Raw genomic sequence first — 16,292 nt, 5'->3', positions numbered from 1 at the left:
CGGGACTCCGAACAACCTTTGGTACATCAAAACATATAAACTCATAATATAATTGTCATCGTAACGTTAAGCGTGCGGACCCTATGGGTTTGAGAACTATGTAGACATGACCGAGACACGTCTCCGGTCAATAACCAATAGCGGAACCTGGATGCTCATATTGGCTCCTACATATTCTACGAAGATCTTTATCGGTCAGACCGCATAACAACATACGTTGTTCCCTTTGTCATCGGTATGTTACTTGCCCGAGATTCGATCGTCGGTATCTCAATATCTAGTTCAATGTCGTTACCGACAAGTCTCTTTACTCGTTCCATAATACATCATTCTACAACTAACTCATTAGTTGCAATGCTTGCAAGGCTTAAGTGACGTGTATTACGGAGAGGGCCCAGAGATACCTCTTCGACAATCGGAGTGACAAATCCTAATCTCGAAATACGCCAACCCAACAAGTACCTTCGGAGACACCTATAGAGCACCTTTATAATCACCCAGTTACGTTGTGACATTTGGTAGCATACAAAGTGTTCCTTCGGTAAAAGGGAGTTGCATAATCTCATAGTCATAGGAACATGTATAAGTCATGAAGAAAGCAATAGCAACATACTAAACGATCGTGTGCTAAGCTAACGGAATGGGTCATGTCAATCACATCATTCTCCTAATGATGTGACCCCATTAATCAAATGACAACCCATGTCAATGGCTAGGAAACTTAACTATCTTTGATCAACGAGCTAGTCAAGTAGAGGCATACTAGTGACACTCTGTTTGTCTATGTATTCACACATGTATTATGTTTTCGGTTAATACAATTCTAGCATGCATAATAAACATTTATCATGATATAAGGAAATAAATAATAACTTTATTATTGCCTCTAGGGCATATTTCCTTCACACACATCTAGGGGGAGCCCGTCTATATTTTAGAGATGTGGGGTTTGCTTATGTCCTATATTTTCCCCTTTGTGCAAATCTTGTATTGCCATCAATCCACCAAAAAGGGGGAGATTGTAAGGGCATATTTATCCCTAAGGTGTTTTGATGATTGATGACAATGCTTTTGCGGACTAATCGTGTGCCTTGAGTATTTCAGACGTTTCATCACTAACCACAAGATGGGTTATTTTTGTCCCCCTCAAAGACTATTGAAGACGGCGTTTGTCTATGTTTCTTTTTCGTGGATTTGAGTCGTAGGAAATCCGTACTATTAAGAGGGGGTCCACTTTGGTAAGGCTAAGGTGGAATCAACACGTACACATCCTTTTCACACCCTCTGAGCCTTCCCGCTTCAATGGAGATTTCATTCCCTTTTTTATGAGTATGATTTGGTCCCAGCGGTAGTACCGCCTGTGGGTCCTCAGCTGTAGTACCGCTGCGGTACCGGGCTCCTACCACGTCGACTCGAGGGGGTCGCCTATCGTGTCGGATTGTGCAGCACTATGAAGCGGTAGTAGAAGCGGTAGTACCGCCCTACCACTGCGACAGTACCACACTGGGTCTGTCTCCTACTCATACGCTAGCCCTCCCAGACTGCACGGCAGTACTGCAAGGGAGAGCGGTAGTACCGCTGGCCCCAGCGGTACTACCGCTGCCCCCTGTGGTAGTACCGCCCTCTGCGGGCTATTTTGGGGGGCAACGGTTGGATTGTCCCCCCCCCCCCTTTAAAAGGGGGTCTTCTTCTCCAAAGTTGACTCACCTCTTCCCCCAAAGCTCAATTATTGCTCCAAGCTCCATTTTCGCCCGATCTCTCTCCCTAGACAATCAAACTTGTTGATTTGCTCGGGATTGGTTGAGAAGGCCCCGATCTACACTTCCACCAAGAGAATTTTGATTCCCCCACTAATCCCTAATGGATCTTGTTACTCTTGGGTGTTTGAGCATCCTAGACGGTTGAGGTCATCACGGAGCCATAGTCCATTGTGGTGAAGCTTCGTGGTGTCGCTGGGAGCCTTCAATTAAGTTGTGAAGATTGCCCTAACCTTGTTTGTAAAGATTCGGTCGCCGCCTCCAAGGGCACCAATAGTGGAATCACGGCATCTCGCATTGTGTGAGGGCGTGAGGAGAATATGGTGGCCCTAGTGGCTTCTTGGGGAGCATTGTGCCTCCACACTGCTCAAACAGAGACGTACTTCCCCTCAAAGGGAAGGAACTTCGGTAACACATCCTCGTCTTCACTGACTCCACTCTTGGTTATTTCGTACCTTTACTTGTGCAAGCTTATATTGCGTTGCATCTTTTGCTTGCTTGTGTGCTTGTTGTTGTTGCATCATATATGTTGCTCACCTAGTTGCATATCTAGACAACCTAGTTTGATGCAAACTTTAAATTGATAAAGAAAAGGCTAAAAATTGTTAGTTGCCCCTATTCACCCTCCCTCTAGTCAACTATATCGATCCTTTCACTCGGCTTTAGCCATCGCTGGGTGGCCTACGGACCTGAATGTAATCTTTATTATTATGGTGTTCTTTGTACTACATTGTCACTTGATTAATACTAGTAGATCGAAAGTTTTTCCACAAAATAAAAACCCGTGAAGGAATCCGGTGATTCGAAATTCATGCGAGAGTACTTTAAATCCGGTGAACTAAAGAGGTTTTTATTTAAGCAATAAAGAAAAATCCCCTGCAGGAAAGAAGAAGATGCGAGTGTATACCAAGGGAAACAATTACTACTTGCATTCCAGCCGTTGATTTGGCAATGGAGGGACGAAATCAGTTGATCATATCAAGTGGTTCCGCCGTTCTGTCAGTTCATTCTCTCGCCCCTTCCTAAACCCTCGCCGCCCAGTTCCGTCCCGCTCCTCGCACCTTCCCACCCCCGTCGCCGGCGCCGGCGCCGTCGCGGAGAAGAAACTTCGCCGATGTCTCTGGCCCGCCTCGGCCAGTCGCTGGTCCGCCGCCTCCACCGGCCTCTCCACCTGCCTGCAGCGCCGCTGACGTAACCCCTCGCGTCCTCCCCCTCCATTCCCCGTCCGGTCTAGATCTCGCTCTCCGCAATGTGAATCCGATAATTCTTACCCCCTTCCTTCTCGCTCCCGTTGCAGAGACCACCATGCCGCCGTTTCCCGTTCTTTAGCTCTGATCCACGCGAATACATCTGCAAGAGGTGAGCGACTGATATGGCTGCCTGCTGTTTGTTTCCCCCATCTTCCAGCTCCTCCACGGGCTTCATTTCAGTGATTTTTTTTGTGTGCGTTTAATCTTTAGGGTTTTCAAGCTTAACATACAATGGCGGCGGCTTGATTGCTGGCAAGTTTGGAGGTCCGTCGCCTCTCCACGCTGTGCAGGTTTCTGTACTGAAGTTCATTTTTTTGGTGAATCCATAACGTCTTTTCCTACAAGGCCTGATACTTGATTTGGGTTACAAATTCGCGTTGGTTGCATTTCTGCAGGTTCTGGAGCTTGTAGTTCACCTAAATCATGCAAGACAAATGTCTTCAGGAGCTGTGGCACCGGCACCGGCAGGGCCAACGCCATCAGGAGCACCGGTGACGCCACCGTCAGTGTCCAAAGGCGTTTCTGTCCGTGCTAAAAAGGTGCAAGCACATTGATTTTCCATTTTGATTCTTTTAAAGTTGGACAAGTATTCTGTTAACTGTAGTGCCTCTGTATATGTATGTGCAGGTTGGTTTGAAAGTTTTCACGATGAGCCCTGGTTTTGTTTATGAGCCATACTGTGTCCGGGAACCTATCCCGTTTTGGAAAAGGTTAAATTCCAGTGCAGATATTGACTCTCTGTAATTCATTTCTCATAGATCATTATGTATATGGTAGTCAATGACCTCTCTGCTTGCTGTGAGGAGGTTTTTCTTCGCAAAACCGATCCATCTATTAGTTGTCCAGGACTGACCATTTAAAATTGATGCCTAAGGTTCAAACTCAGTTTAATTGACTGCCCCATAACAAACTGCCCAATGCATGATAAAATCTTCATCATCATAACTATTTTTTCTTTGACTTAGATTGTTTACACGAAGTGGCTGGACTAGAACAAAGGAGGATGTTATTCTGGAGGTACTAACTTTTTTGTCTTGGGAAACTGCTGTAATGAGAAATCGAGTTCCATTTTTAACTTGTTACTCCCTCCGTCCGAAAATACTTGTCATCAAAATGGATAAAAAGGGATGTATCTAAAACTAAAATACGTCTAGGTACATCCCCTTTTATTCATTTTGATGACAAGTATTTCGGGACGGAGGGAGCACAATATTTCACTATTTGTTATCTTGAGACTAATTTCGGTACTGTTACCCTACATGTTTAGAAATCTAAGATGTTACTTCTCATTGTTGGGAGCGCATTGGTTTTTGACTGCATTGACACCAATGCGCCAACATTGAGACAACCAAGTTCACTACTGCATGTTTAATTACCAGTCAGAATAATTCTTACATGAGAATAGAAAGACATGAGATAGTTACCATCACTCATGATATACTCTTGGATACAGGTGCATGCTACTGTGTTCTTTTCTATTTTAAAATTTCCATGTTACAATAATGATGTGTAATACTCCCTCCATTCCAAAATATAGTGCGCCCGCGCTTTCCGAGGTCCAACTTTGACCATAAATTTAACCAACGAGACCAACTGCGGCGGGAGAAAAAATTATATAATTGAAAACTTCTTTCGAATACGAATTCACTGATATAATTTTTGCTCCCGCCGCAATCGGTCTTGGTAGTTAAATTTACGGTCAAAGTTGAAGCACGGGGATAGAGGAAGCACTACATTGTGGAATGGAGGGAGTACTACATAGGAGGAAACCGGTTTGGCCTTTTACTGATGGATATGTTTCCTACTTTTGATCCTCACCAATAATCTCTTTCTAGTGTTTGCTTGCTCCCTGTGTTGATCTTAAGATATTTGACTTAATTAATGCAGTTTTTCTTTTGTGCTACCGTCTGTCGTGAATCATGTGTTGAGTAGTTGGGTTTTTTACTTGACAGATGAAGAATGCATATGCTGTGTCAAGGTTGAGGAAGAAAACCGGATATACCAAAAAACAATTCTACGATCAAGCGTTTAATATATACAAGGAGGTATGACACATTCATTACATGGAATTAAGTTGTACAAATTTTTAAGGAGTTAGGTTGCATTGCCATGGGTTTAAGGTTTTCATGATTGGTGATCTAATAAGGAGAAGATGAGATCATGAGAGTTGTTACTAGCAAAATATTGGTGATCTAATAAGTAAAATCGCACTGCAGAATCCTTACCAGAGAAAATCATTTCTAAGGGGACTACCAAGTATTGTTGCATTTGAATGCTCTGTATAAACATCTGTCTGCAATCCCATTTCACCTACATAGATCCATATCAATATATGCTAGATTTGGTATGAACAATTGTGCTTGGGAACCAACTGTCGAAATTACTGATCTGTAGGCTTTATGGTTATGGGTCTTTGTTCCTAATGCTAGTTGCCAAACACTTCAAATACACTGTACTATTTATCTTTACTTTAAATGGGAGTTAGTGGTGAGTGCCTGGTGGTGTCACACCCCTCCTTTCCTCACATCCTGCATCCACGAATCTACAGTCCTCCTTCCAAATATTCAGCAGCGACATGTAGGCCCAATGTCCTCATGCTATACGACCTCATGACCATCTCATAGTTCTTTCCTTTATTTCCTCAACAAACTTAACATCTCATAGTTCTCTCTTAACAGACTCCTCCCATGTCAAATTCAGTCTACCCCGCCCTCTCTTGACATTCTCCGCACGCTTTAGCCGTCCGCTATGCACTGGAGCTTCTGGAGGCCTGCGCTGAATATGCCCAAACCATCTCAGACGATGTTGGACATCGATTGCATGTCCACCCAGTTTAATTCTTAGTTTGTCATGGACTACCTTCCAGTGACGTGATTTACTGAGATAAAAATATTTCTTCCTTCTATTTCCACCTAAGATTTCTTCTTTAATCAGTTATGTACGATTATTTCTTCTGGGTTTTGAAAGAATATGGTGTCCAGCCTTCTATACTCCCTCTGTTCCTTTATATAAGGTGTATTTATTTTTTGCTAAAATTTAATAATGTAAGGTATAATTCTTCTAATTCCCCAGAATTCAGCTTTTACCTTTCTACCACACCATACAGGCCAACCTCACCTAGAATAAAAATCACGTACAAGCCAATCTCATGTAAGAATCAGTTAGAAAACATATCTCTAGCCGTTATTTGGGAAAGAAGATCATGCGAGCCAACCTTCCAATCGTTAGTTAGGAAGAAAATCTGCGCGTCTAATCTTTACCGTGTGCATGGGCATGCAAGGGGAGCAGGAATTCTGCACACACGATCAAATTGCTGGATCCAGTCCACCTAATTGATTTACCTGCTGCTAACCACCGAATTAGCCAATGGCAATTTCGTCCTGAATTCTCTATATTTCCATGCTTTGGTCAGCTCGCCAAAAATAATACGTCTTAGTACCTTACATAAAGGGATGGAGGGAGTATTATTTAAAAGCCCTAATGCAAATTGAAGTTCTTACTGATATTTCTAGGCATGACGGGATTTGCATGACATGAATTAGTTCATGGAATAACCCTGTCTACATTGTTCCCTTTTCTTGGATCCAGGTTAACAAGCTTATGGCACAAGGAGACACATCATCTCTCCGGAAAGCTCTGACGGACAGGATGCATTCTGTAAGCTTTCACCTACTGAATTGATGTCAGATAATGTCTTGTGCGGGGCTTTGGTGTTCATTCTTTACTCTCTTCCTTTTCCTGAAGATTGTTAAAAATGAAATAAAGAGAAGAGAATCCAAGTGGAAATCTGTACACTTGGAATTGGTGGAGCCTGCTGTAAGCATAAAAACTTTGAGGGCTCGTATGGTAAGCTATCTGTTGTTTTTCTATCCTGTTAGCTCTAAAAGTCATCTTTTTCACACATTTACATCTGTATGATGTATTGTCACGATTGAACCAAGCCAGTTGGTAACTGGTCAACTCTTTTTATTTTGCAGATTGGTCTTGATAAGAATGACCTTGACAAAGCTTTCATACAGCTTACGCTTGAGTTCGTCACTAAGCAGGTTTCATTCTGTAAAGTTCAAGTTTTTTATGTGATGCAGTACAACTCAACTATATTTTGTTCCCTCCTTACTTTTAAATTGCTGACTGGATGTTGAACAAATTCATCTTTTTGGCTTTCTATCCATACCTATTATTTTTTCCAAAGGTTAGGTCAATCTTGTATGTCCATCATGTATTTAAGTTCTAGTCTATGTCTTCACAATGAACATATTCACCTCTTCTTTTGAGAACACACATGTCAGACGTGTATGTTTTGATATTTATGTCTTCTTTCTCTAAACTCCATCACTTGCTATGATGTTCACTTGTTCAGACTGTTGTAGTTGATACTAAGACCTTGTATTCTAGTCTAGCTACCATATTGTTACCAAGTATTTTCTTTCATGTTGAACTAGTATGCAGCACCCTTGACCATTTCAATTATATTTCCTGTAGAAGTTTGAAGCCTATAATTCAAAAGGAGAGGTTGTGTCAGGGGACAAGTCAAAGGAGGTAAATTAAATGTCACATTATTTCGAAATTTGGTGTAAAATATGTGATATTAAAAGCATAAGCATATGGCTTTGCCCTCAAATGGCTTGCACTTTATTTTTGAAACGTTAATAGTTCCTCGTGCAATTTGCCAGTTTTATCCACAATATGTCTGCACATGCTCTTTACATTGCTTTAGTGGTACATCTATCATTACCTTTATCTTCTGGCCACTAGTTGTCCACCGACCGCTTGCTGACATTAAGTGCACATGAGTCAAAGCAGGATCAACATTCCATATCGTTAGCATGCTGGAAGCCAGAATACAGATTGATGCTGAATGGAAACTACCGTATTTAGCCATGCACTACTCCCTCCGTTCCATAATTTGAACTAAAACCACGACAAGAATTATGGAACGGAGGGAGTAGCTAGTAATAGTTCATGATTTGGAAAATTACTGTATTTGGCCAAGTACCAGTCAATAACTAGTCCATGATTTTGTTGTCCGTCACAATTGTGATTGCTATGCGACCTTATTAGGCAAGTGTGCTTCCTGAAGTATCTAGTTTGATATAATAACCTGTAAATCGATGTCTTTATATTAAATAGCTGCTTACAGCCAGGTATTTGAACATTGGGGGGCATTACCTTTTCCTACATCCCACTGCTTTACCGATATCTGTAATATACCTTTATTGGGAGTACTAAGTAATACCTCTACGACAGTCGAACAGTTGGGCTTGCATGGCAAAACAATCTCCTGATGTATGTTTGGCATCTGCAAATCATTGTGTAGGTACTGGTGAAAGACATATGGGTGTTTGAAAGATCCCTTTTCCACCCTGGAGCATACTGGCGCGTGTGTGGGCGAATCACATTGTGATAATCTCTTGGTTCCTTCCTGAATGAGCTGAAGGATGGCTTTTGTTATGCACAGCAGTTTGAATAAATATTTTGCCCTGCCGCCCTTTTTTGCCTGTCTAACTGATTGTCTAACGAAGATCTACAGACATGCTTATGTAGACAGGTTTTTCTTTTGTTCCTCGGGGAATTGTCAGCTGAAGATACAAGTCTTGTCCCACATTAGTTAGCGAAGCAACTTGGGCATACTGCATTTGGTGGTTTTATTTACTGTTACCAGATTTGTCTCCATTGTGGTAATTTTGATAGAACATTGCCAATAACTTCAGAGAACATACAGTATTGGTAATTTTTGCTAGTAAATGTATTTTCTACTCCCTCCGTTCCTAAATACAAGTCATTTTAGAGATTCTAATATGACTACATACGAAGCAAAATAAGTGAATCTACACTATAAAATATGTCTATATTGATCCGTATGTAGTCCATATTCAAACCTCTAAAGACTTGTATTTAGGAACGGAGGGAGTACATAACAATGCAGGGACATGCATGGGGGACTATGATACAAAAACCTTATAGGTACAAATGAAATTTGATAAAAAAAACTATGTACTATTGGTGAACTTCTTTTATCTTGAAGTATCAATCACAGTACAACAAAACAAAAATGGTAGCTGCGCTTTCATGTACATGATGACTAATATACATGAGTTATGGTAATTTTGCTATATACAGGCCTGGTAACTTGCGTACAACAATGGTAATTGTGTATAGAACAAGATATTTGTAAATTATGCCTGGTAATTTGCCTCCCTGGTCATCCCTGGTAAAATCCCTGGTGAAATCCAACGCAACTGCCGTGGTAAATCCAGAAACAACTCCCCTGGAAAGTTAAAGCTGCATGCCTAGTACTACTCCCTTTGTACCTATAGACGAACCTTTTGTACCAGGATCATCACGAGACTCTGTTTCTGTGGTAGATGACTCAATAGGCAGGGCCTAGAACCTCTAAAGAGGGTGTGACCGATCACCAGATCACGATCAAGAAGAGTCAAAGCTGTCTTACTAGCGCGAGCAATCATCCAACTATGGTTGTTTCTCAACCGGTGGGTACATTTCTGTTGCACATTGTGAGTTCATATTTTCTTTTCTAAGAAACAAAAGTTCGAGCAGATGCCGTTCTAGCAGGTACAAGAACTCCCGTTCGGTAGGCGTCTGCTTTAGCAATGTCTTTGATCCTCGATCAACAATTTGAGGAAAACGAGACAGAAGCCTTTGGATGAAACCAATGAATCTTCCGATCCGAAAGACTAAGGGGCTAGGCGCTCACCTACTATCTACACATTTCCTCTTTGGCGTTGGCTCCACCAGTTTTGACTGCGAGTCGCTTTAGTTATCTCAAATCTTTGGCAGGAAGGGGCCAAGCCAAATAGTGCTCTTTAGAAGCGTAATCCGTGCTTGAAACTCCTTCGCTAGGATCCAAAAACCTATGCTTCCGCTCTTCCTCACCAGGCAATGCTTACTCTTCTCGATCAAGATTTTGGAGACTTTGAAGCTCAAGGACACGACAGCGCTTGAAACAAATGCTTTGTTTTGGCACATTCGTCTTCCTTTCTAACATTAGTAAATTCGAGCTAATGGGACCAGTTTTTAATTGCCTAGAGGGTGGAGAAGTCACATCATCTGAGGTTTGTTGTGGGTTCAATTATGACCCCGGTCTAGAAGACGGAGTGGTTGCACGTGTAAGTACATCATGTTACATATCTATTTTAAGCTAAGCTAAATGCCTAAACTAAACAATTTTCGATTAAGCGCGGCATCCTCTCTTCGGGGCGAGCCCTATCGATGATTTCATTCTGTATAGTGTGAAACCTGAAATACCAACGGTAGTTTCCAAGTGCCATCTCTATTCGACTCCCATGCTTATTCTTGAACGCTTGAAGGGGAAGTCCGGGCTGGGTCAGCTAAAGGCGGAGCCGGGCGGGATATGGTATTAGCTCTCTATGTGCTATTAGCTTAAGCTTATCACTCCAGCTTATTACCCTAGGCAGAGGGGGGTAGGGGAGCATCACTAGAGAGTCTCCGTACCCGGTACAAGATCCTGGCTTATATAAATTCATTCAAGGTTATGGCTGAACTGGTCTCACCGCTTCCTTCCTCAATGCTAGCGGGACCCTTGCTTTCCATTGCCTTTCGAAGGGGACCGACCATATGCATACTTCTTTTTGTACAACTTTGCTCTGTTGGAGCCTTTGCAATAAGAAAGTGGATTAGGAGAGAGAGCTCGCTGACGATGTTCCCTTCCTTCTATATATCCATATATCTATCGCCCCGGGCACTCCAGAGCCAGTGTGACATTCTATCCGAAATGCATGCATCTCACATTAGGTAGCCATCCATGACCCCGTGTGTGTTTCCCAATTGCTCATCCAAACCATCATTTCTTTCTTCCATCCCGGAACGGAGATCTGACCCAAGGAAGGAATTGCCTTCTTTCTCATGCCAACCAGATGGATGCGGCCCAGAGCTGAGTGAATTCCCTCTGGGTGAGCGCTATGGAGATAGGCCAGGATCAATGAAAATAACCGAGATCGATCGGTATCCATCGCTCAGAGAGCTGCTTTCTCCCCGATATCTGTATCTGCTTTCGGACGGCCAAACAAGCAAGAAGAAGGAAACTTCCATTTCGCATAGCTGCTAAAGTAGTAGTTTTTGTCAAATCATACTTCTGACCAATAGTATCAGTGGCTTTATGCGTCCGCAACCTAGTTTTGTATCTGCATAGTGAAGGAAAGAAAGAAGCATGTTAAGGTGACTTGAGGGAAAGACTGATCCTGATAGACAAGAATGGTATGGTTGGATTGCCAGTGAATAAGCAGCAAGGCTAAAGCAGGGATTGGATTTACTTCTTCTATTGTCAGTAGCATCATTTGCCTTCCACCCTCTCAAGAACTTCCTGAAGCCCTGAGACACTTGTTGCCAATAGTCTGGAATGGAACATTTGCAACAGTTCTTGTAGGCCATTTCTATAACAGCATATCTCTAAACCCTTCTTGCGGATGGTTCAAAACGAAACTTAGTGGCAGCCCCTATCTTCCCCATTTTCTAGAAGTAAAGGACAATGATCTGACCCAGCTTGCAAGAGGGATAGTAAAACTTAGGAAATAAATCCTCAGAAGTTGAAGAAACCAGAACTCTATCCAAAACTTCTCTCACTGGCCTGTCTTGTTTGTTAGTCCAGGTCACCAACCCTTCTCAGTTCCTGTAGTTCAGTTTCAGATATGAAAGCATTAAAAGCTTCCATCCTATTAATATGTATTCTGCCATTGTTTCATGAGCAAATCTGATCATGTCCCGCAAAGGTAGATCAACACTCTGCACAAAGTTAGTGAGCTTTGACAAAAACATAGCTCTTAAATTTGGTTAGACCATAAACATCCACCCAAGCACAATTATCACAAAGCCTCTATACTCAAACACCATGGAGAAATTGACCCTCCCCAACGAGGTCTGCATCCATGACATCCAGATTGACTCCAATAAGCATTCCACCTTTACTGCCACTGGCTGGCTTGCAAAACCACTTGAAAAGCTTTCTGCCACCAATTGCCATTAACTCTTTATCTGAGAACTGTTCTCTCTTAGTTTCTTGCACACAAACTATGTCCACCCACTCTATCACTTCAGAAGGTTGCCCCCTTCTACCTGGCCAGGCCCCTCACATTCAAGATTAGTGTCTTCATGGCGGTATCTATTTTTTGTTATGCCTCCTCTTAGCTCTGCTCGTAGTGTTCTTGTCACCAACTGGTATACAAGTACTGTGATTATCTAACTCTTCAACAATCTGAATATCCTCATTCTCTGAATCAGAGCTTAACTCGACACTGGAAGACTGCTCCTTCTCATGAGCAGCTAACTTCTTTTTCTGAGCAGCTTCATAAAGCAATGCTTGAGCAAGTTCTCTTGCTTTAATAGAATTTATAGACCTGTCAATTTCCTTCTGTGTACTGCCCAACACTAGACCACTATCTACAGCAGATTTTACTAGACTAGCAGAATCAATGGAATTGCAAATAGCATATCTGTTAGTGGAAGACATACCTGGTTCATCAAGATTCTTGCGTGAAGCCATCCTTTCTGCACGTTGCTGAATAGGCATGCCATCCTTCGGGATCCTATCCTAGCACTTGTCCTCGTTGCTTTAATTCTTGCGTTTGCACCTCATTGAACTTCTCTTGTTCTTTGGTCATTCCAGAAAAAACCTCCATACCTTAATAATAGGGGCTTGTGTATAAAGGAAAGCAGCAAACCGGTCAAAGGCGAAGCTGTTCTATCTCAACTCTCTGACTTGAAGGAAGATGTGGCGGATCTCAAGGCTGGCTCTATTCCAAGTACAAGTTTCGAGGTGAAATGCGTTGATGTGGCCAATCGATATACAGTATAGTTGAATGGTTCGACAAGTTCACATGCCGGAGCTACCTGTTCTCCGCGATTCAATTGGTTCTTCTGCCTTGCCTTCTTATCTATCGGTCCCAAGGTCAAAGAAATAGGTTCAGTGGTTCGACCTCCCAAAGGTTAAAGAAAGACATCGGTATTAAGACCACTCCCTCCGGATGATGATATGTCCCAACCATCTATAGCCCATGGTTCGTTACTCGGGAATTCGGAGAGGTCAGATGAGATAGATGGGTGTGTTCAAAATGGAATGATCCCCTTTTCTCATGTTTGAATTTTTGTTGTCCACAAACAAATAAAGAGTCCGAAAAGACGTACGCATAACAGACTCGGTACCTAGGTCAATGGGTTCAGTGGAGAATTGCGTTACTGTAATAGCGAAGGTATCTATGAAATGCAGTACCAAGGTCAATGAAATTGAAAGGCACCTCTGACAACAGAATCAAAAGGGATTTGGCGGCTATAGACGACTCAGAGGGGTTTTCATAAAGAGAAGCTTTCGCGCAGTACACCTATTTTTCTATAGAAGTGAATGGCCCCTTAGTTGGCTAGTCTGATCAATCGGCAGGCTCAGCCTCTACGTCGTATTCTAATATAGAAAGAAAAGAACCGAACTCCTGGAGGGTGAAAGAAGAATCTCAAGTTGATACTCTGCCAAGGGATCTGTCCACAACTGGTACTTCACATGCCTTAGAAGTAGATTTGAATGAGAATGAATGAAATGAGCAAATGTTACTAGGAAGGTGAACTCGCTATCAAACTACTGCCTGCGCTAGGGGAAGCGCGAAAGAAAAACCTGTTTCAAGCAAGATCTGATACCCTTGAAGGACTCCCAGGAATGAGAGAGCAAGTAACAGCCAATAATCTGGTTTGCAAACCTATCTTTGCCCTCCTCGACTGCGGGAGCCCTCCATCGTTGCAGTACAATAGACGTTAATTTCAAGCGTAGCTTACTGGACATACGGTCAAGAACTTCTTGCAGCCTTCGAAAGAAGACTTTAGACATGACGCCAACACCTACGATAGGAATGCCGAATAGTATATTGTCTGCGTAGCGAGCGAAATAGACGTACTTGGTAGAATCCCCATTCTCCTCTTGGGCCATAGCATCGAATTGCAAGTCGAGTTGATGCAGGAATGATTGAATCAAAACAGGCGAGATCGGTGATCCTTGTGGAAGGTCGACTTCACTGTTTGAGTAGTCATTCCCTTTCTTAGAAAGTCTCGGTGTCTTGAGAAAGCAATTGATGAGGTCAATGAGAGGAGCGTTATCTGTACCTAAGAGCTTAGACAAATGTTCAAGTAGTAACCGATGGTCTATGCTATCGAAACACTTGACCACGTCCACCTGAACCATAGAATCCATAGACGGCCATTGAGTTAATGCACGGAAGAAGGGCCGAGAACCTTGCAGAAGCCCTGCGCAGATGGGGAAATTCGTGGATCTAATGAGTCATTGAGTAGCTCTGCCAACGCGGTTAGTATAAGTCGATCGGTTGCCGCCGGTTGAGTGATAGGCCTACCTAAATGCTCCCGGCCTTTTCTTTGGTCTAAAGGACCTAAACTACTCACTTGCCAAACTGCTTATTCATATGCCCTTTCCTAAACCACTTTGCTAGTTCTATACACCTGCCAGGATGCTTCTATTGCTTGTTACGTATTTGATACTGCTCACTATAATGGAATAGCTTTGTACTCAGTACATGATTGCTTTATAGCACCTGTAGCTTATGCAAACAAATTCCCTCAGAGTGGCAGCTTTTCAATGTCTAGCTAATCCACTGCATCTTATAAATTGTATAGTTATTCAGAACCTCTTCCTTCGAGCTCCTATGGAAGACCTTGGCCGCACGCGCCTTAGGCGATTTCTATTTTCTTTAGTTTAGAATTAGTCTTTAATTTAGGCCGCAGGTTTCTACAAATTAGGTTAGGCCAAGATATTTGAACTTGTGCAAACCAACCAGTTCTCCCATTTTTTCCCTGTGGATCGACACCCGAAGTACTACACGATAGGTCATGCTTTGCCTTTTGCAGATGCTAGTACAGTCCTATTTCAATCAAAAAGTAGAGTCCTATTTTCAAGTACAGACCACCGCTTTCTTTTTCTTTGGACTGAAGACCCGCCTGAGTTGATAGTGCTTACTTCCCACCCGAGACTGACTTGCTTACCTCTGCACCAATTAAATAGTAGAATTTAGAACACTCCATTCTTCTATAGATAGCCTAGAATTGGAACTAGAATATGTGCCCGACTTACCTATTTCCAAGACAGTTACTCAACTTCCATCGCCGCTTGACACTCTCGTAGTAGATCATATCATAAGAGAAGTATTCTTTAAAGAAATTCGTATAGAAAGATGGACTAGCTCGAGACCTTGGCTTCAAACAATCAATTGAATCTGGATTCCTTTGCTTATCCTTCCTAGCTATAGTCTCTCTTGTGCCTTCGGCAGTAAAAGTGAAAGATTTCTGTATCAGCAGTTTGTTTCCCCATTTGCTCAAAGAACGCATAAACCTGTTCCCTCACCGTATCAAAAGATCAAGCAGAAGAGTCCTCTTCTTCAAGAAGAGTTTTTCATTTCACTCTTCCGTAGCAATGCCCGGGCAATAAAACAATATGAGCAAAACAATATCATAGCAAACGGTATGTGCTGGTTGGATAGAGCAATCCGTAGTTGACGTTCGAGCCAATCTTCTCTCTAGTAGACTTTTGATTCAGTCGTCCGTTTGTTTTGTTTTGAATTGACATAGAGAAAGATTTCTCGCGTTCCCTTAATTCAGGAATAGGTGGCGAAGGCTACTTGTTCCTTGTATATATATATAAAGGAAAGGGGTTATTTTTCCTTTACGGCAATAAGAGTTGATTCCCTTGCTTGTAGTTTTGGATCGATTTCGTGTATTTCACATATTTAAGAGTGGTTAGGAGAGAGAATCAATGTTTATGGGAAGAGGGAAAGAAAGATCAGGGGAAGAAGCGGGGTAGAGGAATTGGTCAACTCATCAGGCTCATGACCTGAAGACTGCAGGTTCGAATCCTGTCCCCGCCTAATCATAGTCAAAATCTGAGTTTGATCCTGGCTCAGAAGGAACGCTAGCTATATGCTTAACACATGCAAGTCGAACGTTGTTTTCGGGGAGCTGGGCAGAAGGAAAAGAGGCTCCTAGCTAAAGTTGTCTCGCCCTGCTTCAAAACTACAGGGCGCGCGCTACGGCTTTGACCTAACGGCTTCCGTTTGCTGGAATCGGAATAGTTGAGAACAAAGTGGCGAACGGGTGCGTAACGCGTGGGAATCTGCCGAACAGTTCGGGCCAAATCCTGAAGAAAGCTCAAAAGCGCTGTTTGATGAGCCTGCGTAGTATTAGGTAGTTGGTCAGGTAAAGGCTGACCAAGCCAATGATGCTTAGCTGGTCTTTTCGGATGATCAGCCACACTGGGACTGAGACA

The 16,292-nt window shown here is 42.6% G+C and overlaps 1 protein-coding gene and 1 non-coding gene across 3 annotated transcripts in view; both read left to right on the top strand.

Annotated features, from left to right (window-relative positions):
• Nucleotides 1–2,777: 2,777 nt before the first annotated feature.
• The window catches only part of LOC119353557, a 21,122-nt gene continuing 7,607 nt past the window's right edge, over nucleotides 2,778–16,292 (top strand). Inside the window, exons 1-12 of one of the 2 annotated variants that reach the window (XM_037620176.1) lie at nucleotides 2,778–2,948; nucleotides 3,055–3,116; nucleotides 3,218–3,297; nucleotides 3,403–3,546; nucleotides 3,635–3,717; nucleotides 3,973–4,024; nucleotides 4,960–5,052; nucleotides 6,596–6,664; nucleotides 6,752–6,853; nucleotides 6,985–7,053; nucleotides 7,490–7,546; nucleotides 8,325–8,765. In XM_037620176.1, the coding sequence (XP_037476073.1) occupies nucleotides 2,872–2,948; nucleotides 3,055–3,116; nucleotides 3,218–3,297; nucleotides 3,403–3,546; nucleotides 3,635–3,717; nucleotides 3,973–4,024; nucleotides 4,960–5,052; nucleotides 6,596–6,664; nucleotides 6,752–6,853; nucleotides 6,985–7,053; nucleotides 7,490–7,546; nucleotides 8,325–8,411 (975 nt within the window). In that variant the 5' untranslated portion in view covers nucleotides 2,778–2,871 and the 3' untranslated portion in view covers nucleotides 8,412–8,765. Of the gene's footprint in view, nucleotides 2,949–3,054; nucleotides 3,117–3,217; nucleotides 3,298–3,402; nucleotides 3,547–3,634; nucleotides 3,718–3,972; nucleotides 4,025–4,959; nucleotides 5,053–6,595; nucleotides 6,665–6,751; nucleotides 6,854–6,984; nucleotides 7,054–7,489; nucleotides 7,547–8,324; nucleotides 8,766–16,292 lie in introns of those variants that run through there. The other variant, XM_037620177.1, reaches the window with a different exon arrangement.
• TRNAM-CAU lies at nucleotides 15,821–15,894 on the top strand. The gene has a single exon. It is a non-coding gene; the product is annotated as a tRNA-Met (tRNA).

This window comes from Triticum dicoccoides, chromosome 2A (assembly GCF_002162155.2).
Source record: "Triticum dicoccoides isolate Atlit2015 ecotype Zavitan chromosome 2A, WEW_v2.0, whole genome shotgun sequence".
NCBI lineage: Eukaryota > Viridiplantae > Streptophyta > Magnoliopsida > Poales > Poaceae > Triticum > Triticum dicoccoides.
This window is presented reverse-complemented; position numbering and strand designations above follow the sequence as displayed.